The 14069-nt window shown below is 49.6% G+C and overlaps 7 protein-coding genes across 7 annotated transcripts; 1 reads left to right on the top strand and 6 right to left on the bottom strand.

Moving 5' to 3' along the window:
• Nucleotides 1-233: 233 nt before the first annotated feature.
• On the bottom strand, nt 234-1589 carry COCCADRAFT_36301 (uncharacterized protein; the record flags this gene model as incomplete). Its single annotated transcript, XM_007713562.1, has 1 exon — nt 234-1589. One exon carries the CDS (start codon nt 1587-1589, stop codon nt 234-236), a length of 1356 nt encoding a protein of 451 aa, XP_007711752.1.
• Nucleotides 1590-2093: 504 nt separating this feature from the next.
• Nucleotides 2094-4290, bottom strand: COCCADRAFT_4576 (uncharacterized protein; the record flags this gene model as incomplete). The annotated part of the gene is made up of 9 exons (XM_007713530.1): nt 2094-2176; nt 2232-2291; nt 2370-2512; nt 2573-2774; nt 2911-3339; nt 3394-3691; nt 3884-3931; nt 3986-4129; nt 4204-4290. 9 exons carry the CDS (start codon nt 4288-4290, stop codon nt 2094-2096), a joined length of 1494 nt encoding a protein of 497 aa, XP_007711720.1.
• Nucleotides 4291-5283: 993 nt separating this feature from the next.
• Nucleotides 5284-6124, top strand: COCCADRAFT_94712 (uncharacterized protein; the record flags this gene model as incomplete). Its single annotated transcript, XM_007713561.1, has 2 exons — nt 5284-5428; nt 5487-6124. 2 exons carry the CDS (start codon nt 5284-5286, stop codon nt 6122-6124), a joined length of 783 nt encoding a protein of 260 aa, XP_007711751.1.
• A 201-nt stretch (nt 6125-6325) lies between these two features.
• COCCADRAFT_36298 (uncharacterized protein) lies at nt 6326-7178 on the bottom strand (the record flags this gene model as incomplete). Its single annotated transcript, XM_007713560.1, has 4 exons — nt 6326-6692; nt 6744-6826; nt 6959-7036; nt 7083-7178. 4 exons carry the CDS (start codon nt 7176-7178, stop codon nt 6326-6328), a joined length of 624 nt encoding a protein of 207 aa, XP_007711750.1.
• A 362-nt stretch (nt 7179-7540) lies between these two features.
• On the bottom strand, nt 7541-8621 carry COCCADRAFT_36297 (uncharacterized protein; the record flags this gene model as incomplete). Its single annotated transcript, XM_007713559.1, has 3 exons — nt 7541-7789; nt 7848-7956; nt 8002-8621. The coding sequence occupies 3 exons, from the start codon at nt 8619-8621 to the stop codon at nt 7541-7543; spliced, it is 978 nt and encodes a 325-aa protein (XP_007711749.1).
• Nucleotides 8622-9660: 1039 nt separating this feature from the next.
• Nucleotides 9661-10270, bottom strand: COCCADRAFT_94678 (uncharacterized protein; the record flags this gene model as incomplete). Its single annotated transcript, XM_007713558.1, has 2 exons — nt 9661-9893; nt 9955-10270. The coding sequence occupies 2 exons, from the start codon at nt 10268-10270 to the stop codon at nt 9661-9663; spliced, it is 549 nt and encodes a 182-aa protein (XP_007711748.1).
• Nucleotides 10271-13044: 2774 nt separating this feature from the next.
• COCCADRAFT_25816 (uncharacterized protein) lies at nt 13045-13739 on the bottom strand (the record flags this gene model as incomplete). Its single annotated transcript, XM_007713539.1, has 2 exons — nt 13045-13251; nt 13344-13739. The coding sequence occupies 2 exons, from the start codon at nt 13737-13739 to the stop codon at nt 13045-13047; spliced, it is 603 nt and encodes a 200-aa protein (XP_007711729.1).
• Nucleotides 13740-14069: the final 330 nt, after the last annotated feature.

The following is a 14069-nucleotide window of genomic DNA, read 5'->3' as shown; positions in this document are numbered from 1 at the left end:
TCCATGTTTGATTGATGCAAGTCTGGTGGTGTAAATAGGAAGTGTGTGGTTAGAAAGATGCCCCGTATTTTGTTTAAACCAATTCATACTAGCTTCAACCCCATATCATAACAAGCCTGCGCAGCAGCAAAATCATTGCCCTATCAGTTTATACCTATTTTATATATAATATATGTGCATAATGATGTGAAGTTAGTCGTTGTATCCCGCCCGTTTTGTTTCCAGATGCCCCATTATACTATCCAGTCTTGCGGACTCCTCAGGCCCTTCTGTACATCAACGCCCTCCGTCTCCTTCGCCTTCTCATTCACACTTTCCACTTCGAAACCTGCAACCTTTTTGTATACTCTGCCAATTTCCTCAAGTTCATCTTTAGGGATAACATCGTAGACGTTCTTGAATCCATCCGGCGCTCTTTCCTCTGCCAATTGCAGCACGTGATCTGGTCCGTTGGCGCGATTCGCCATGACAATCTTGGATGTTGGTGGGAGTCGTTCAAGCTCATACGCCTTGAGCGCACCCTGAATATCCGAGGTGTTGGATGAAAGGTGTTTGGCGAGCGTCTCGGCGTCAATGATGGCTTGGGACGCGCCGTTGGAGCCAATGGGGTACATGGCGTGTGCTGCGTCACCGAGAAGTGTGAGGCGACCAAAAGACCATGCCTCGACTGGATCGCGGTCTGACATGGGAAACTCAAATACCTTCTCCGTATTGTCAATGAGATCTTTCATCTCTAGACCTCCGCATCTCCATGACTCAAAGGGTCCTGCGAAAATATCCTTTTTCACGGCTTTGGTCCAGTCCGTCTTGGGTGGCGTGAGATCCAGATCGTCTTTGGCGCGTATTCTAAGCTCTGCAATCCAGTTGACCATACTCTTGCCCTTGTCGGCAGACCTTTGACTGATGGGATACGCAATGAACTTTTGGTCAGCATGGCCTGCCCAAACCATGCTCGCGCCCGTCAGATACTGGTCGCGCTCGATGCATCCACGCCACAGCATGCGTCCGGAGAACCGGGGTGGTCCCTCATTGGGGTAAAGTATCTTTCGCGCTGTCGAGTTGATACCATCTGCAGCGATTAAAATGTCGCCAGTCACACTCGACATGTCCGCTGGTTCTCCGTCTCTTCTGCGCGAAAAGCGCGCTGTGATACTGTCGTTGTTCTGATCAAAAGCCGTAAAAGCATGATTAATATGGAGCACATCTTCTCCAAGGCGCTCTTTCACCGCACTCAGAAGCAACATCTGAAATTCTCCGCGATGAATCGAGAACTGTGGGACCGCGTACCCTGCGTTACGGCCTCTGGGCTCGCTAAGGATAGAGTCTCCATGTCGGTTGTAAAAGTTTAGCTCTTGTGTTTTGATGCCTGTTTTCTCCAAGGCTTCCAGGAGACCTAGGTTGCGCAGTATCAAGACAGCAGAAGGCTGCACATTGATTCCGACACCTAGCGTTGTAAGAGTCGACGACGCTTCAAAGATCTGAATGTTGTTGAAACCGGCGGAATGGAGCGCTAACGCTGTTGTTAGACCGCCGATACCGGCGCCTGCAATGAGGATTTTCGGTTGCGTCCCTGAGTGCAGAAACGGCATGGTATCAAAATGATCTGGTAAAGTATGTATAAAGAATGGGTAAAAATTGTGTCAAGGTCAAACAAGTCAGCAATGGGTTACGTTCGAATGACTCCCGCCGCGTGCGGAGCCTGCCAGGTACGAGCTTTTTTACTGCCGACGTTAGGTGCCGCGGCTGAATTCCTTAGTGCAGTGTAACACGGGCTGGAATTCACTCCGGTGCGGAGGTAATTTACAGCCATTGGTTCGGTCCGGTCTTACATTGTGCGTTGTGTGGAGTGTGGGGAAGTAAAAACGTTTTCGAGTGACCAGTGGGGCGGAGCAGAAGCCGAGATTGGCCTGTGGTTGCAGTTTACGACTGCTCAATGTCCATAGTATTTTTAGTGAAGAAAGTGAACGGCAGAGGTGCCAGGTTCGAGATTGCGACTTGTTTAATACCATTCACACATTAATTTAGCCCACTGTGATAACCCATTCTGAAGCCTCGAGACGCCCAAACAATGTTAGCCGGGGTTATGGCAGAAGTTAAGGAGCGTAGTCCTCATTGCCCTCTCGGTCAACTCTAACATATTTGACCTTGTCCATACCGTGTGTGAAGCGGAAGTGACCTATAGATAGGCACTTAGCGTTATCTCATAGTACCTGGTCAAGAGATTTACTTACATTTGTCTGCGAATGAGCAGTACCCTGTTTCGCGTTCCTGAGGACACTGGTGTCCCAGATCTAGGACGACAATCTTAGCATAATTGAAACGGCGACTGGGAGGCTATTGAAGCCGCTTGCTACTGGGGCAATACTCACAACAGTCAATGTCTTCGCAATATCTGTTCTTGCAAGGCAAGGTACGTGCTTTATGACGCAAAACATTCAACTCAGCGGCCGGTAGCTTCGGTTCGTGCTGAAAATGGCAAAACTTTCCATTCTCACACTTTCCGTGGAGATGCCTGCGTGCTGTCTTAGCATTGCACATACGGCCGGCATATTGTATCGCGCCTAGTACATACCAGTTGTTACACAAATTTTTGCGCAGCTTCTTCATACGCGCATCGAGCGAAACAATGGCAGCGGAATCTTTTGGAGGAAGCGCCTCGTCCAATCTTTGCTCCGCTTTGTTGTAATAAGCACACTTCTTCTTAGTGTTCTTCTTAGTATTAGGCGCGATCGAGACACTGCCCGTTGGGGGAGCGCCAGTCTTGCCTACAGTGGCTACAAAACATATGTCAGCACTGTCATTCCTCTCTTACAAGAGTATCGCGTAGTGCTCGCGTGATAGTTGTGTGCTTTGGGTAATTCAAGGATGGGACGCGAAGCGTATGCAGCATATTTGCATGAAGTTACTTACCCCAAGATGGGTCTCTATTTGACTCGTCAGGCTCCACAATCGATGTTGAGGCTACGCTAGGCACAGGTGAAGCTACAGATGCTCTTGAAGTAGTAGAAGGCGAATTACTGGGGTTGATAGTAATTGGGCGAACAACGGGCTGTACTGGGGGCTGTGCAGGGGGCTGGGACGGTGCCTGATTAGCACCATTGACCCGCGGATTTTCAGGCAATTGCTCTGCTCTAAACACGTTGTCGAAGCGAGTGCGTCTGAAGTTGGTCAGTGTGTTGAAACCTACGTATGCTGGTGTAGTCTCGAGAAAGGTAATGCGGCTAGCCTTGAGCAAGTTGTGCTTGAAGGGCTCGAAGTTTAAAAGATAGCCTGCATCGTGACAGCCACCGAAGATGATGTGCCGACAGGTAGAATTGTCAATAAAGACGCGGAGCGTTTCTATTATAACCAGTCAGCGGGTGCGGGAGCTAGTAGGATTATAGCCGGTGATACCCTTAATCTTATGGTCGGCTCTTTCCTTGCCGTGACCAACGTCGACGATACTAAACAAAGGTTGATTTACATTGAAATGCTGGACAAAACTTCGTAAATCCGAGGGAGAACGTAGAAGACCGACCGAGGCCAGCTTGATTGCGAGTTTATCGAGACTTAGATAAATCTGGACCACAACAGGCCAGTTGCTTGAGTTGTTGTACAACGAGGCAATGTGATCGCGAATCGCATGATACAAGCGAGAGGCGGCTTCGGAGCCGCCATCACCATCAGCAGCTTGGAGTAGAGCATTTTGAAACTGTACAAAGAGTCTTAGTAGGTGTTTCAACAGGTAGAAACCAGTAGAGCCACAACCGGCGCTAGCATAAGTAGACGGCCTGTGAAAGGCTGCCGCTATAGGTAAGGGGCGAAGTAGTAGGGAGACCCCAGGCATTTTAGTCGCCCTCAAAGCAAGTGCAATAACAAGGTGAATGACAAGGAATTTACTTACAATAGCCCCGTCTCCATCAATTAGAGCCAATACAAAGGAACCCGCATCCTGTTTGGAAAGTGAGAAGGCAACTACTTAGGCAAGGCTGAGGCTCCAACGTACCAGCTGACGTTCGCAGTCGGCCACCAAGGCCAATTTCTCTTCAAGCGTCTTTTGATAATTTCTCCGGTTATCTCTTTCACTCAAGTAGTCACTCTTCAAATCGGAATACTGCTCGGACAAAGCTTCGTATTTGGCTACAAGCTCCTGTTCTCAGAGCTCTCTATTAGTAAGAAAAGAGTAAGGGTGGACACGCGGCCGGGGGCAATGGCGCGACGTACGCTAACAAACTGCTCTCTCGCTTCGTCTGATGCGCGGAACCTCTGCATCTGCTCCTTGAAGCTACCGTAGTGGTTTGGTTCAGACATTCTGGCGCGCACCTAGAATCGTCGTGGTCGATGGCGGTTCAGAATGGGGAAGGCAGCACTGTTCGCGTGTGCGTTTGGGAGGGTGGGCGGCAGTAACGCAAGGGGGACTAGGGTGTTCAGTCAGCCCCTTGACAACCAGAGCCTCGCTTTGCTTGCCCGTGCTGTGGCCAACTGACAAGCAGTTACGTGAGAACAAGGCGCTGGGTGATAAACACTTGAGATACCGGACGGATGCAATGCTGGTGTTTGTGGGTGAGCGTAAGCGCCCATCTATTCCCCAGGTGCGGTGTAACGTACCTCTCAGCATGGCGCAGTCATTTTTCACGCATAAGGGCGGCTGCAGTGGGCTGTGAGCAGAGGCGTAGGCGAGCGTACTCATCTACTTATCGTCCAACGCATACTGCGCGTGTCAGCAGAGACGGTCATGGTGGTCTACTGTCCCTCAAGTTGCCCCGCTGCATGAATCGTTCGTGTAAGCTGGTAAAACTGTCTTGGCTTGATTCTTTGGGGTTTGCTACGTACTAAGCAAGAGGGTGAGGCTGCAGCTGGGAGTCGGCCGCATGAATTGCTAACCGCTCGTGTTACTATTCATGGCATGGAATGTGCTGAGCGCGGCTTGTACATTCGACACGTATGCACGTGTTCAAACGCTGTTCAGGTCTGGATCGGAACATGTCGTCGCATTGTTCGCTTTCCTATATACCTAATCGGTAACGTCCCATGTCCTCACCCACCAAACATTCCCCGCAATGACGCCAGCTACCTATCATGAAGCTCACCAGGAGCCACCAGACTTGGATGCAATGAGAGCATATGGGGCTGCTCCCTGTAGTGCATATAAATATGCCTGGAACCAAGCTGTTGTGCGCTCATCGCATGAGCAACTGAATGCTGCGCGTCCATCTTCGACGTCTCCACTCTGTGCATAGCTTCCTGCAGCTCCCCAAGCATCATTTCCAGACCTTCATTACCCTTCCCCGCTACACATCAACAATGGCAACAACCAAGAAAGCACGTACACACCCGCCATACGAACTACTATATTGGCCAGAGATTCCTGGGCGCGGCGAGTTCATCCGACTGGTCTTTGAGGCAGCACGTGTCTCTTACAAGGACCCCGCCAACGAGCCTGATGGGCGTACGCATACTCTCCAACACCTCACCTGCAGTCCAGGCTAACATTTATTTTGAAACAGCGGGTGCGCAAGTCGTCGTCTCCTTGACCTCGGGCGCAGATGACAACCCACCCGTCTTCGCCCCACCTGCGCTCAAGGTGCCTGGCGAGGGCAAAGATGGTGCTCCTCTGCTCCTCTACCAGACCCCAACCATCCTCTCATATCTCGGCGACAAGCTGGGCCTCGCTGGCGAAGATGAGGTGGACAAAACGATTGTCTTATCCCACGCCCTCACCGCCCTGGACCTCAACAATGAAACCCACGACACCCACCATCCCATAGCCGTGAGCAAGTACTATGAGGACCAAAAGGATGAAGCCCTCAAAAAGGCCACAGAATTCCGCGAGAACCGCATCCCAAAGTTCTTCTCTTTCTTCGAGCGCGTTTTGAAAGCCAATGAGGCTCAAGGACAGGGCAAGTTCCTCGTTGGCAGCAAACTAACCTATGCCGATACCACCCTCTGGCAAGTCCTGAGCGGTCTCAAGTTCGCCTACCCCAATGAGCTGAAAGCCAGAGAGAAGGACTACCCGTTGCTGTTTGGCTCCTTTTACGAAAATGTGGCCGAGACCAATGGGATCAAGGAGTACCTGGCGAGTGAGAGAAGGCTGCCGTTTAGCATGGGAGTCTTTAGGCATTACCCGGAGCTTGACCGGTCTTAGACACACTAGTCACTGCCAAAGCACAGCCATCACACTAAAGAAAATCAATTGCAGTGGTATCTTGAAGAGGCGCCCATTACAGGCTCATGTCATCTCATTCACATTCCTTTTTGATGCCGGTACATGATGCATATCCGAAGCCCTGCCGTACTCCTGAACCATGTAGATATAACGAGACCTTACCCAACAACCCGTCTACACTTAGTAGTCGGTCTGCTGGCTCTGGGGGAACTCGAAGTTGACACCCTTGCCAGTGAGGCGCTTGTAGACCTCGCTGTAGGTGTCGAGCCTGTAGTCGACACCACCACGCTCCTTCTCGTCGAGGACAACCTTGAGGATCTTGCTCCCGTCCTCACGGGTACGGAGACGCTTGCCAACAATCTCGACGGGGTAGACAAGATCGGTAAGGATGGCGTCGTGGACAGCAGTGAGAGTTCGCGACTGGGGACGCTTCTGGGTCTGAGAAGTGCGGGAGCGGTTGGAACGCTTGGGGCGGGGGAGAATGCGGCGGGAAGCAACGATCAGGACGTGGCGGTCAGAGAACTTCTTCTCGAGCTCACGGGTGAGGCTGGATATTGTCAATACAAGTCTCGGTAGAGCTTGCCAAGGAAAAGCATACCGCTGCTGGGCCTTGTGCCAGTTGGAGAGAAGGGGAACTGGGACGAAGATGACAATAGCCTTGCGTCCGTGGCCAACCTCGATCTAAGAATCCTGGTGTCAGCGTATTGTTGCTGCCCAGTGCCCACCGCCTCTTCAGATTGTAGGGTATGGGTGTAGATGCGTGTGCTGGCGACGCTCGAGAGCGCATCGTCGATGGATTCGGGTCTATCATACCTCGCGAGCAGAGACAAACTGCAGAGGGCGCAGAGAAGCCTTCAGGTCAGGAACATTGTTCTCGAGGTCAGTCAACGCCTGTCGCATGTGTTAGCAATGCTGCCGCCGGTGCGCACAATTGAGCAGGGTCACTTGCGCTGGCGATGCTGGTCTCAATCTCAGAGGGGTTTTGCCTGGAAGGGCTGTTGGGCGCGATCTTGTTCAGCGAGTTGGCGGACATTTTGACGGCTTGATGTCTGGTCGGAGTCGTTGAAAGTTCGTGATGTCGAATCCCGATTTTCAGAGCAGGAGCGTGGGTTGCAAGCGAGGCGCTAGTCTACTTTAGTGCCAACCGCTGCCGGCGGAAGGAGCGATGCGACCAGACCCACACAGACACTGCCAAGATATTCATAGTCTACGGTCGTTGCTTCAATTGATACTATGTAATTTTTCCTTCAACTTCCACCATCTCTGAAATTGTAATTCCACGTTGCAGCAAAACCCTTTACGAAGTTGCTGTGATAGACTCCCTCGTCTACTCAGACTTGTATATCGGAATTGCCCAATACAACATCCCATTCATTATCGCCGTCGTCATTGGTCCTACCCAATGAATGTAGTGATAATCGAAGCGATCTCAAGTACCGTCAGATAGAAACGATAGTTGCAGAAGCTTAGCATACTCACTTGTTGCAACCATAAGACCAAGGCACCGCGCTGGATTGCATGCTGATGACTGTGAGCTAACCTGGACTTCTTCTCACATATCAATAGAATAAACCTACAAGCTCCACTATATCCAGGCCGTACTATTGAGGAGACGAATGTACACACAGATTGCGTCAGACCAACCTTTCAACCCTTTCAGCTCTGCAGTAACGCGTCTCAAATGAACGGCAAAAGTACGTACCAGGATTGGCGACAAAGCTGGCCCAAAGACTTCCCTCTGTCTAGGATCGAGGCCTACTCCAAAGGCAATAAATATCAGTCCAAAGGACGTCATAGTCTCCAGAACATATCTGCAAAGTCAACGATTGCAACGAAGTCATGAATTTCAAACTCACGCTTCGCCAGGTGTGACCAGATCAGTGTCAATATAACATCCCGGTATAGGCGGAATATCATGCGGTCTCATCCCCAAACTCGCCCGGACCAGAGCGCCAGCCACCACAGCCCCAGCACTCTGAAAAATAATATACAACAGCGTCCTAGGAAAGATGGACAGCCCCGCCGTGAAAGTCGCCATAGAAATCGTCGGGTTGAAATGCGCTCCGGATACCGGCCCAGCCCCAAAAATGAAAAGTGCAATCAGCGTCCCGGTCACGATACTGCCAAACGCAGCTGGCGCAACGGGTCCCAACGCTGTTGCTGTAACGAGAGAACCTAGACCAACGGAAGCGAGGCCGGAGAGGTAGGTTTGCAGACACGTTCCCACGCCTTCGATGAACGATTCTTTCCATAGTTCTATGTCGGCGAATGCGCGGGGAGAAAACGATTGCCTCCATGAAAACACTGCTGCTGCATCCGGAAGTAGGTTGACAGAGGTGTCATCTGCTGGTACTGTGAACTCTTGGTTGCCACCGATTCTGCCAGCAAACGGCCTCGAAGCTATAGCTAGATTTTTTTTCGATTTTTTCCTTTGACGCATCCCGCTACCCACCCGAGAAGCCTCAACGTCGGTCATGTTGCTTGATCTCATTTTAGTTGCACGTTTGATGGTAAAGGTGAAGCTTTTCTCTTTTTCATATTCTCCATATAGTGGAGAGCAACTACTGGAGATGCGGTCAAGGGGATAAACAACGCTATCTCCGTTAGCTAACTCAGAAAGGTTTCTCATAATACCTGAATAAGCAATGTAGTGCTTTTTGCTTATGCGACTATTATGTGACTAGGCAAAGTTGTGGTTTGACTGATATGTAAGCTGCTTAGTACGCCGGTCAATGCCGCTAAGTGCAAGTGCACTGAATCAGTACCTCCAAGATTCATTCACACCTCGATACATTGCCTGCGTATGAAATACATGTTGCGCATATGCGATGTGAAGTAATTTGTGAATTTCAGGACTTTTTTTGCTGATCTAGTCTTATTTTCATCGATGTCAATACCACTTGCGCCAGTGAAACAGGCAAAAAGGAACGACCACCAAAACAAATTTGGTATATGCGTTATCACAACATGGCTGCAAAAGCATTCTAAAATCTAACAACTCTTTTTGAAGTACTGGTATGGCCGGCACTAGATATGAACTTTACTAATCGTTAATCAAGACATTTGACACAGGCCATAACACAAACACGACATACACTGTATGCGCTTCCTCACAGCAATCATTCAGGAGTTCAGGAATAAAATATCATTTCAGTTTCACATGTCATCGGCTCATACTCGTAGAAAGGCTACAACGATTACTTATAACAAACTTAACAGGAAACCCGACAAAACGCCTCGCTGAACAGTAGATGGGGAATGCCGTGTTCATGTCGACACGTACACAGAGGATCGTACTCCAAGGCAAGGTTGAGCGACAGAGTTCTGAACAAGGATGGTGCGCTGTCTTCCATCCTCATTCGGCCCTTTGGCAAACATCTACACCGTACGAGTGTACTACGTAGATACCGCCATGGACTACCAATGGTGGTCCAATCGACCGATTAAACGCGGGAATTTTTACTAACATGACGTTAGTATCCGCGATTTGTGCTGTCGGGCTGTTAAACAAGAACTTACGCTGCTGCCGCGCGGCGTCTCAGGCGGAGCACCATAATAATGCCGAGGATGCCAGTTGCAAACCAGGTGATCAAGGACAAGAAAGAGAAAGCCTGGGCAGCACGCCATTGGCCGCAGATATCACCGCGCCTCAGTGACAAACCGCCCCATGCCCATGGGCTACCGCAGTTGGCGTCGTTGAACCAGTCGACGAGGAGTCCGAAGACAGCGGCCCAACCTGCTGTGAAGACTAAAACATTCACTATTAGCATACCACCAAGATGGAGATGGGGAATATAAGATGAACTCACTGAAATCGGAAATAAATCCCTTCATAGCAAACGTCGTGGGAATAGCCCAAATAACAGCGAAGATGATAGAAAGAGACGACCACACAAGACCAAATATCAGTCGACCAAGAGGGTCCCGGTCATCGTCGTCCCTCCAGCGGGCAGGATCCCATCGGTCATCGTCATCCCAACGGTCACGACGGTCACGACGGCCCCGCGGTCCACGATCTGGGTTTTCAATCTTGTAGACAAAGTAGGCAGTCAGGCCAAGAACGATAGCTGCAAATACGAATTGTGAAACTCGCAGAATGAGCGAGATGAGGCGTGAGAAAATCATGCTTGTAGGTAGTAGATTGGTTAAAGGCCGGAGTGGTAAGAGAGAAAATTGTAATTGGGGGAGTGTTTAGATGCTGATGTTCTGGTGGTTTTTTCTCACTTTGGGTACAGTACTTTTATATGTATACGATCGTCCTTCACACTGCCTTGATTTTTTTTTAGCGGAGAGAGCAACAAGGTCAGACGTCAGCCACGTTCGTTGCGTAGTCATCCGAGGGCACCGTGACTAAAACGTCCTCGTACTTACCATCACACGGGTTGTGCCCTCGGACTTCGTCAGCCATGTACAAACTCTTGGAGTTATCTTGGCGATGTGGCTAGATTCCTACGACTTTGACGATCGTTGGGTTTTGGTAAAGTTCTTGGCGAGTGAGATCACTTGGGCTTTTTTCTAATTGGGCATATCTGACGCGACGCGTGGCGCAGGGTGTAGAGCTTGGCGTGCGTGTGGGCAGTAAAGTACCTAAATTCTTACTTTGTGATTGGCGATGCCTTTACGGGTACGGTTTGGATGTTGTGCTGAGAGCCCAAGCCTTGGCCGGGTGTACATACGATGTTGGCAATTGTGTAGTACGTACTCGAAGGACAGCAATATATCCGAAGATTCACAGATTTGACCGGCTACAGTAAAGTTACAAACTAGCCACTAACAGCAGTGCAAGAGAATGATAGTGTGCCATCTTCGTTGGAGATGTTGTTACGACCAAGTTAGTTGGAGAGCACCAGGCTTGTCGATCACAAATGCGACAGGGACTTTCCTAGGCGCATGATAACTAAGCCCCCTCACTTCGAACTTTAAGCATAACTGTGATTGCCGAATCAGCTTACTTGACAGACACGAGCTTCGGCCGTAACCATGCTTTTACTAGGGCTCTCATGGAGCGTCACCTCTTCATGACGTCTGTTGAGAGAGATCTGGTAATGTCGTGTATCCAGTACTACAAGACGGGCCCCGTCCTTGCGATCCGCAGGGATGCGAGGATTTTCCAAAAAAGGACCGCTGCGGTCCTAAACAAGAATTACTCTGCATAGTGGTATGATTGTCGTACATCTTGGATGTGGGGCTACCCAGAAAGCGGTCTACCCCGCTACGAAGCGAACACGTGCTAGTGAATACCTAAGCCACCCTATGTCGGTCTGGGCAGGGTGGCTTTTTCCTTCTGCCACATCATCCAACAACCGGCTATATTACAAACAGCATGATTCGCGGATATAAAGCCTGTTGTTGTTTCATATATCTGATCTCTTGAGCCAATGAAGCGTTTCTCTCGCCTTGTTCTTTGCATAAATCTTCGCTTGAACTCAGCCACGAAGTGCATAGCCTCGAAATAGAATGCAAATCTTTGATATACTTGTATCGTAGCAGATACGGTCGATCATTATTCGGGTCAATTATGGAGCTGAGAGACAGGAAGTTCAGAGTCTCATCGCCACAAGACTTACGTGGGGCCAACTGCCGAGCTTGACCAAAGCGTGCTTGAGATATGCTACCATAGTAGCTGGCTCGTCGTGGTTATTTCAGTTTATTATCTAGCAAGAATCTCGAGATGATTCACTGTAGCCTCGAACCGCTTTATTCATCGCGATTAGCAGATGTTGAACATGCAGATACAACCAAGTGGTGTATTTTCCTTGTGCAGAGACGATCATCGAACTCACCGAAGTACCTATCAACACACTAGCACACCTATCATCACCAGTGTCGTAAAATTCGTCAATCTCAAATAGTACTGTATACTGATTTTAAAAGAAACCAACGAACATCGCGGCTCGATTATTTCTATCACCGAACCTCGTATTCTCAGAAATGTAGCTCACAAGCCCTCTCATTCCAGATTAACAAGAAGTGGGCACGAAAGTGACAAACGAATCATGGAAACTGCTTCAAAGTCGCTAAAGGTTTCACCGCACACAAACACACGATGAAATTCACCTCCTAGCAGTGCATACAATCGCACAATCAGCTAACCACTCAACACGAGACAACAAACCTACACAGAACCCACTCATCTCCACAACCACAGACATATCGTATATCCAACTGCCGCTTACCACTCGCATTTGCTAGGACTTCCTCTGTTATTAAAGCTACAATGTACTAAATTCAGCTTGTGGTTATACAATACATATCTCAACTGATATCTCCTATGGAGAGCAAAATATTCAACATAAAGATCAACTGTATTATTCGTGCTAGGAGTAATGTTCCTATGTAAAATGTAATAACGAGATGTTTTACAGAAGGGCTGCATGCGACAAGTCATCCAACCGTAACCAGGAGAATACGAAGGGTAAGGTTTTAGAGTTTTATTCTTATGCAAAAGGTCGTTCAGACCCGCGCTCTGGTGAGCGATTTCTCACATCAAGAAGGGGTTTTAATGCTTGTTTGTAGAAGGAGGTATATAGGGTTTCCATTTGCTGGAAAGCTGATAAGATCCCTATTGTTTATAACCTAGGTTGACAGCTTACCATGATGCACAGGACAGTTCAAGACGAAATTATTTCAAACACGCATATCATTCGCTCAATCAAGACAGGATACAAGATGGCCAGCACAAGCATCGCACACAACCAAGCAATACGCATACCGAGAACACAATGTCTTGATTAACCCTGATACGCATCATCCCATGTCCAAACGCCATGCAATATGCAATGCAAAACCACTTCTAATGACATCTCTTCCATCTCCCATTCCTACGCGTATCCATACAAAACCCCGCATAAACCATCTCTGCAAGCGCATCATAAAACCCCCACCATGTATAATCCCACTCAACCCAACCACACCCACCAAAACAGCAATATAACAGCCGCAAAGAAGCCTACCCAAGCCTTCCACCCCACCCCCGTCTTCTCCGCCATCCGCAGCATACGCGTCATAGTGCCCTTAATCTTATACCTCGAATTCTCAAACTGATCGTTCATCCTTTCCGCCAGAGACGTAGAGTCGCGGATTTCATCGCCGATGAGATGTGTCAACTACCGTTCATTAGCCAAAAATCCTCTCTCTCGTGAAAAAAAATCTCCCCTCCTTCCCAAGGGGAAAAAGAGAGAAGAGGGGCAAAACATACATCCTTCAACATCCTAACCTTACTCGTCAACACACCAACATGCTCGTCATTCTGACTCTCCAACTCATCCAGCACAGCCGCCGAATACTGGCCTCGTGAATTCGGTGTCGCACTCCGGAACATTGCATCATCTTTCCCTCGACCTACACCGTAGCCACTGCCACCACCGCTGCTACCCCCAGGATACAAATTCCCATTGCCGTGCGAGCTTGCGCCGGGGTAAGCGCCGAACCCCGGACTACCGCTTGGCGACGTAGGCGCAGTGTAGGCGTAGCCGCCGCCGCCGCTGTAGGGCGAGGCGCGGGCTTTGTTTTTGGATTTCGAGGGTGAGGCGCTGCGGTTGTAGGAGGAGAAGAGGTCGTCGCGGGCGTCTTGGCGGCTGAAGCGGTTAGACATTGTGTGTTTTGCGCCGCAGTTGGGGCGTGTGTCGGTTGGTTGATGCCTTTTGTTGTTGTGTTGTGCGCTCCCCCTTTTTTTGCTCCCCAATAGCCAGATGGTGTGTTTCAATGCCCTGATCCTTGGTATGCGGTCGTGCAGCCACTGACGTGTGTAGGTGTGGGTATGTTCGCAGACGCTATATGTAGGCCATGGGTTATGGTTCTCTTTAATGTGAAATTTGGGTCGAATCAGGCAACTGCGGTTCGCGCATCGGGTGTCGAGGATAGTTGTCGTGGCGGATGTTGGACGATTTTCGGGGATTGGAGGATTGGAGGGAGGGATTCCCTC

The sequence above is a fragment of the Bipolaris zeicola genome (assembly GCF_000523435.1).
Source record: "Bipolaris zeicola 26-R-13 unplaced genomic scaffold scaffold_63, whole genome shotgun sequence".
NCBI lineage: Eukaryota > Fungi > Ascomycota > Dothideomycetes > Pleosporales > Pleosporaceae > Bipolaris > Bipolaris zeicola.
The sequence above is the reverse complement of the archived record's forward strand: the minus strand, read 5'-3'. Positions and strand labels throughout refer to the sequence as shown.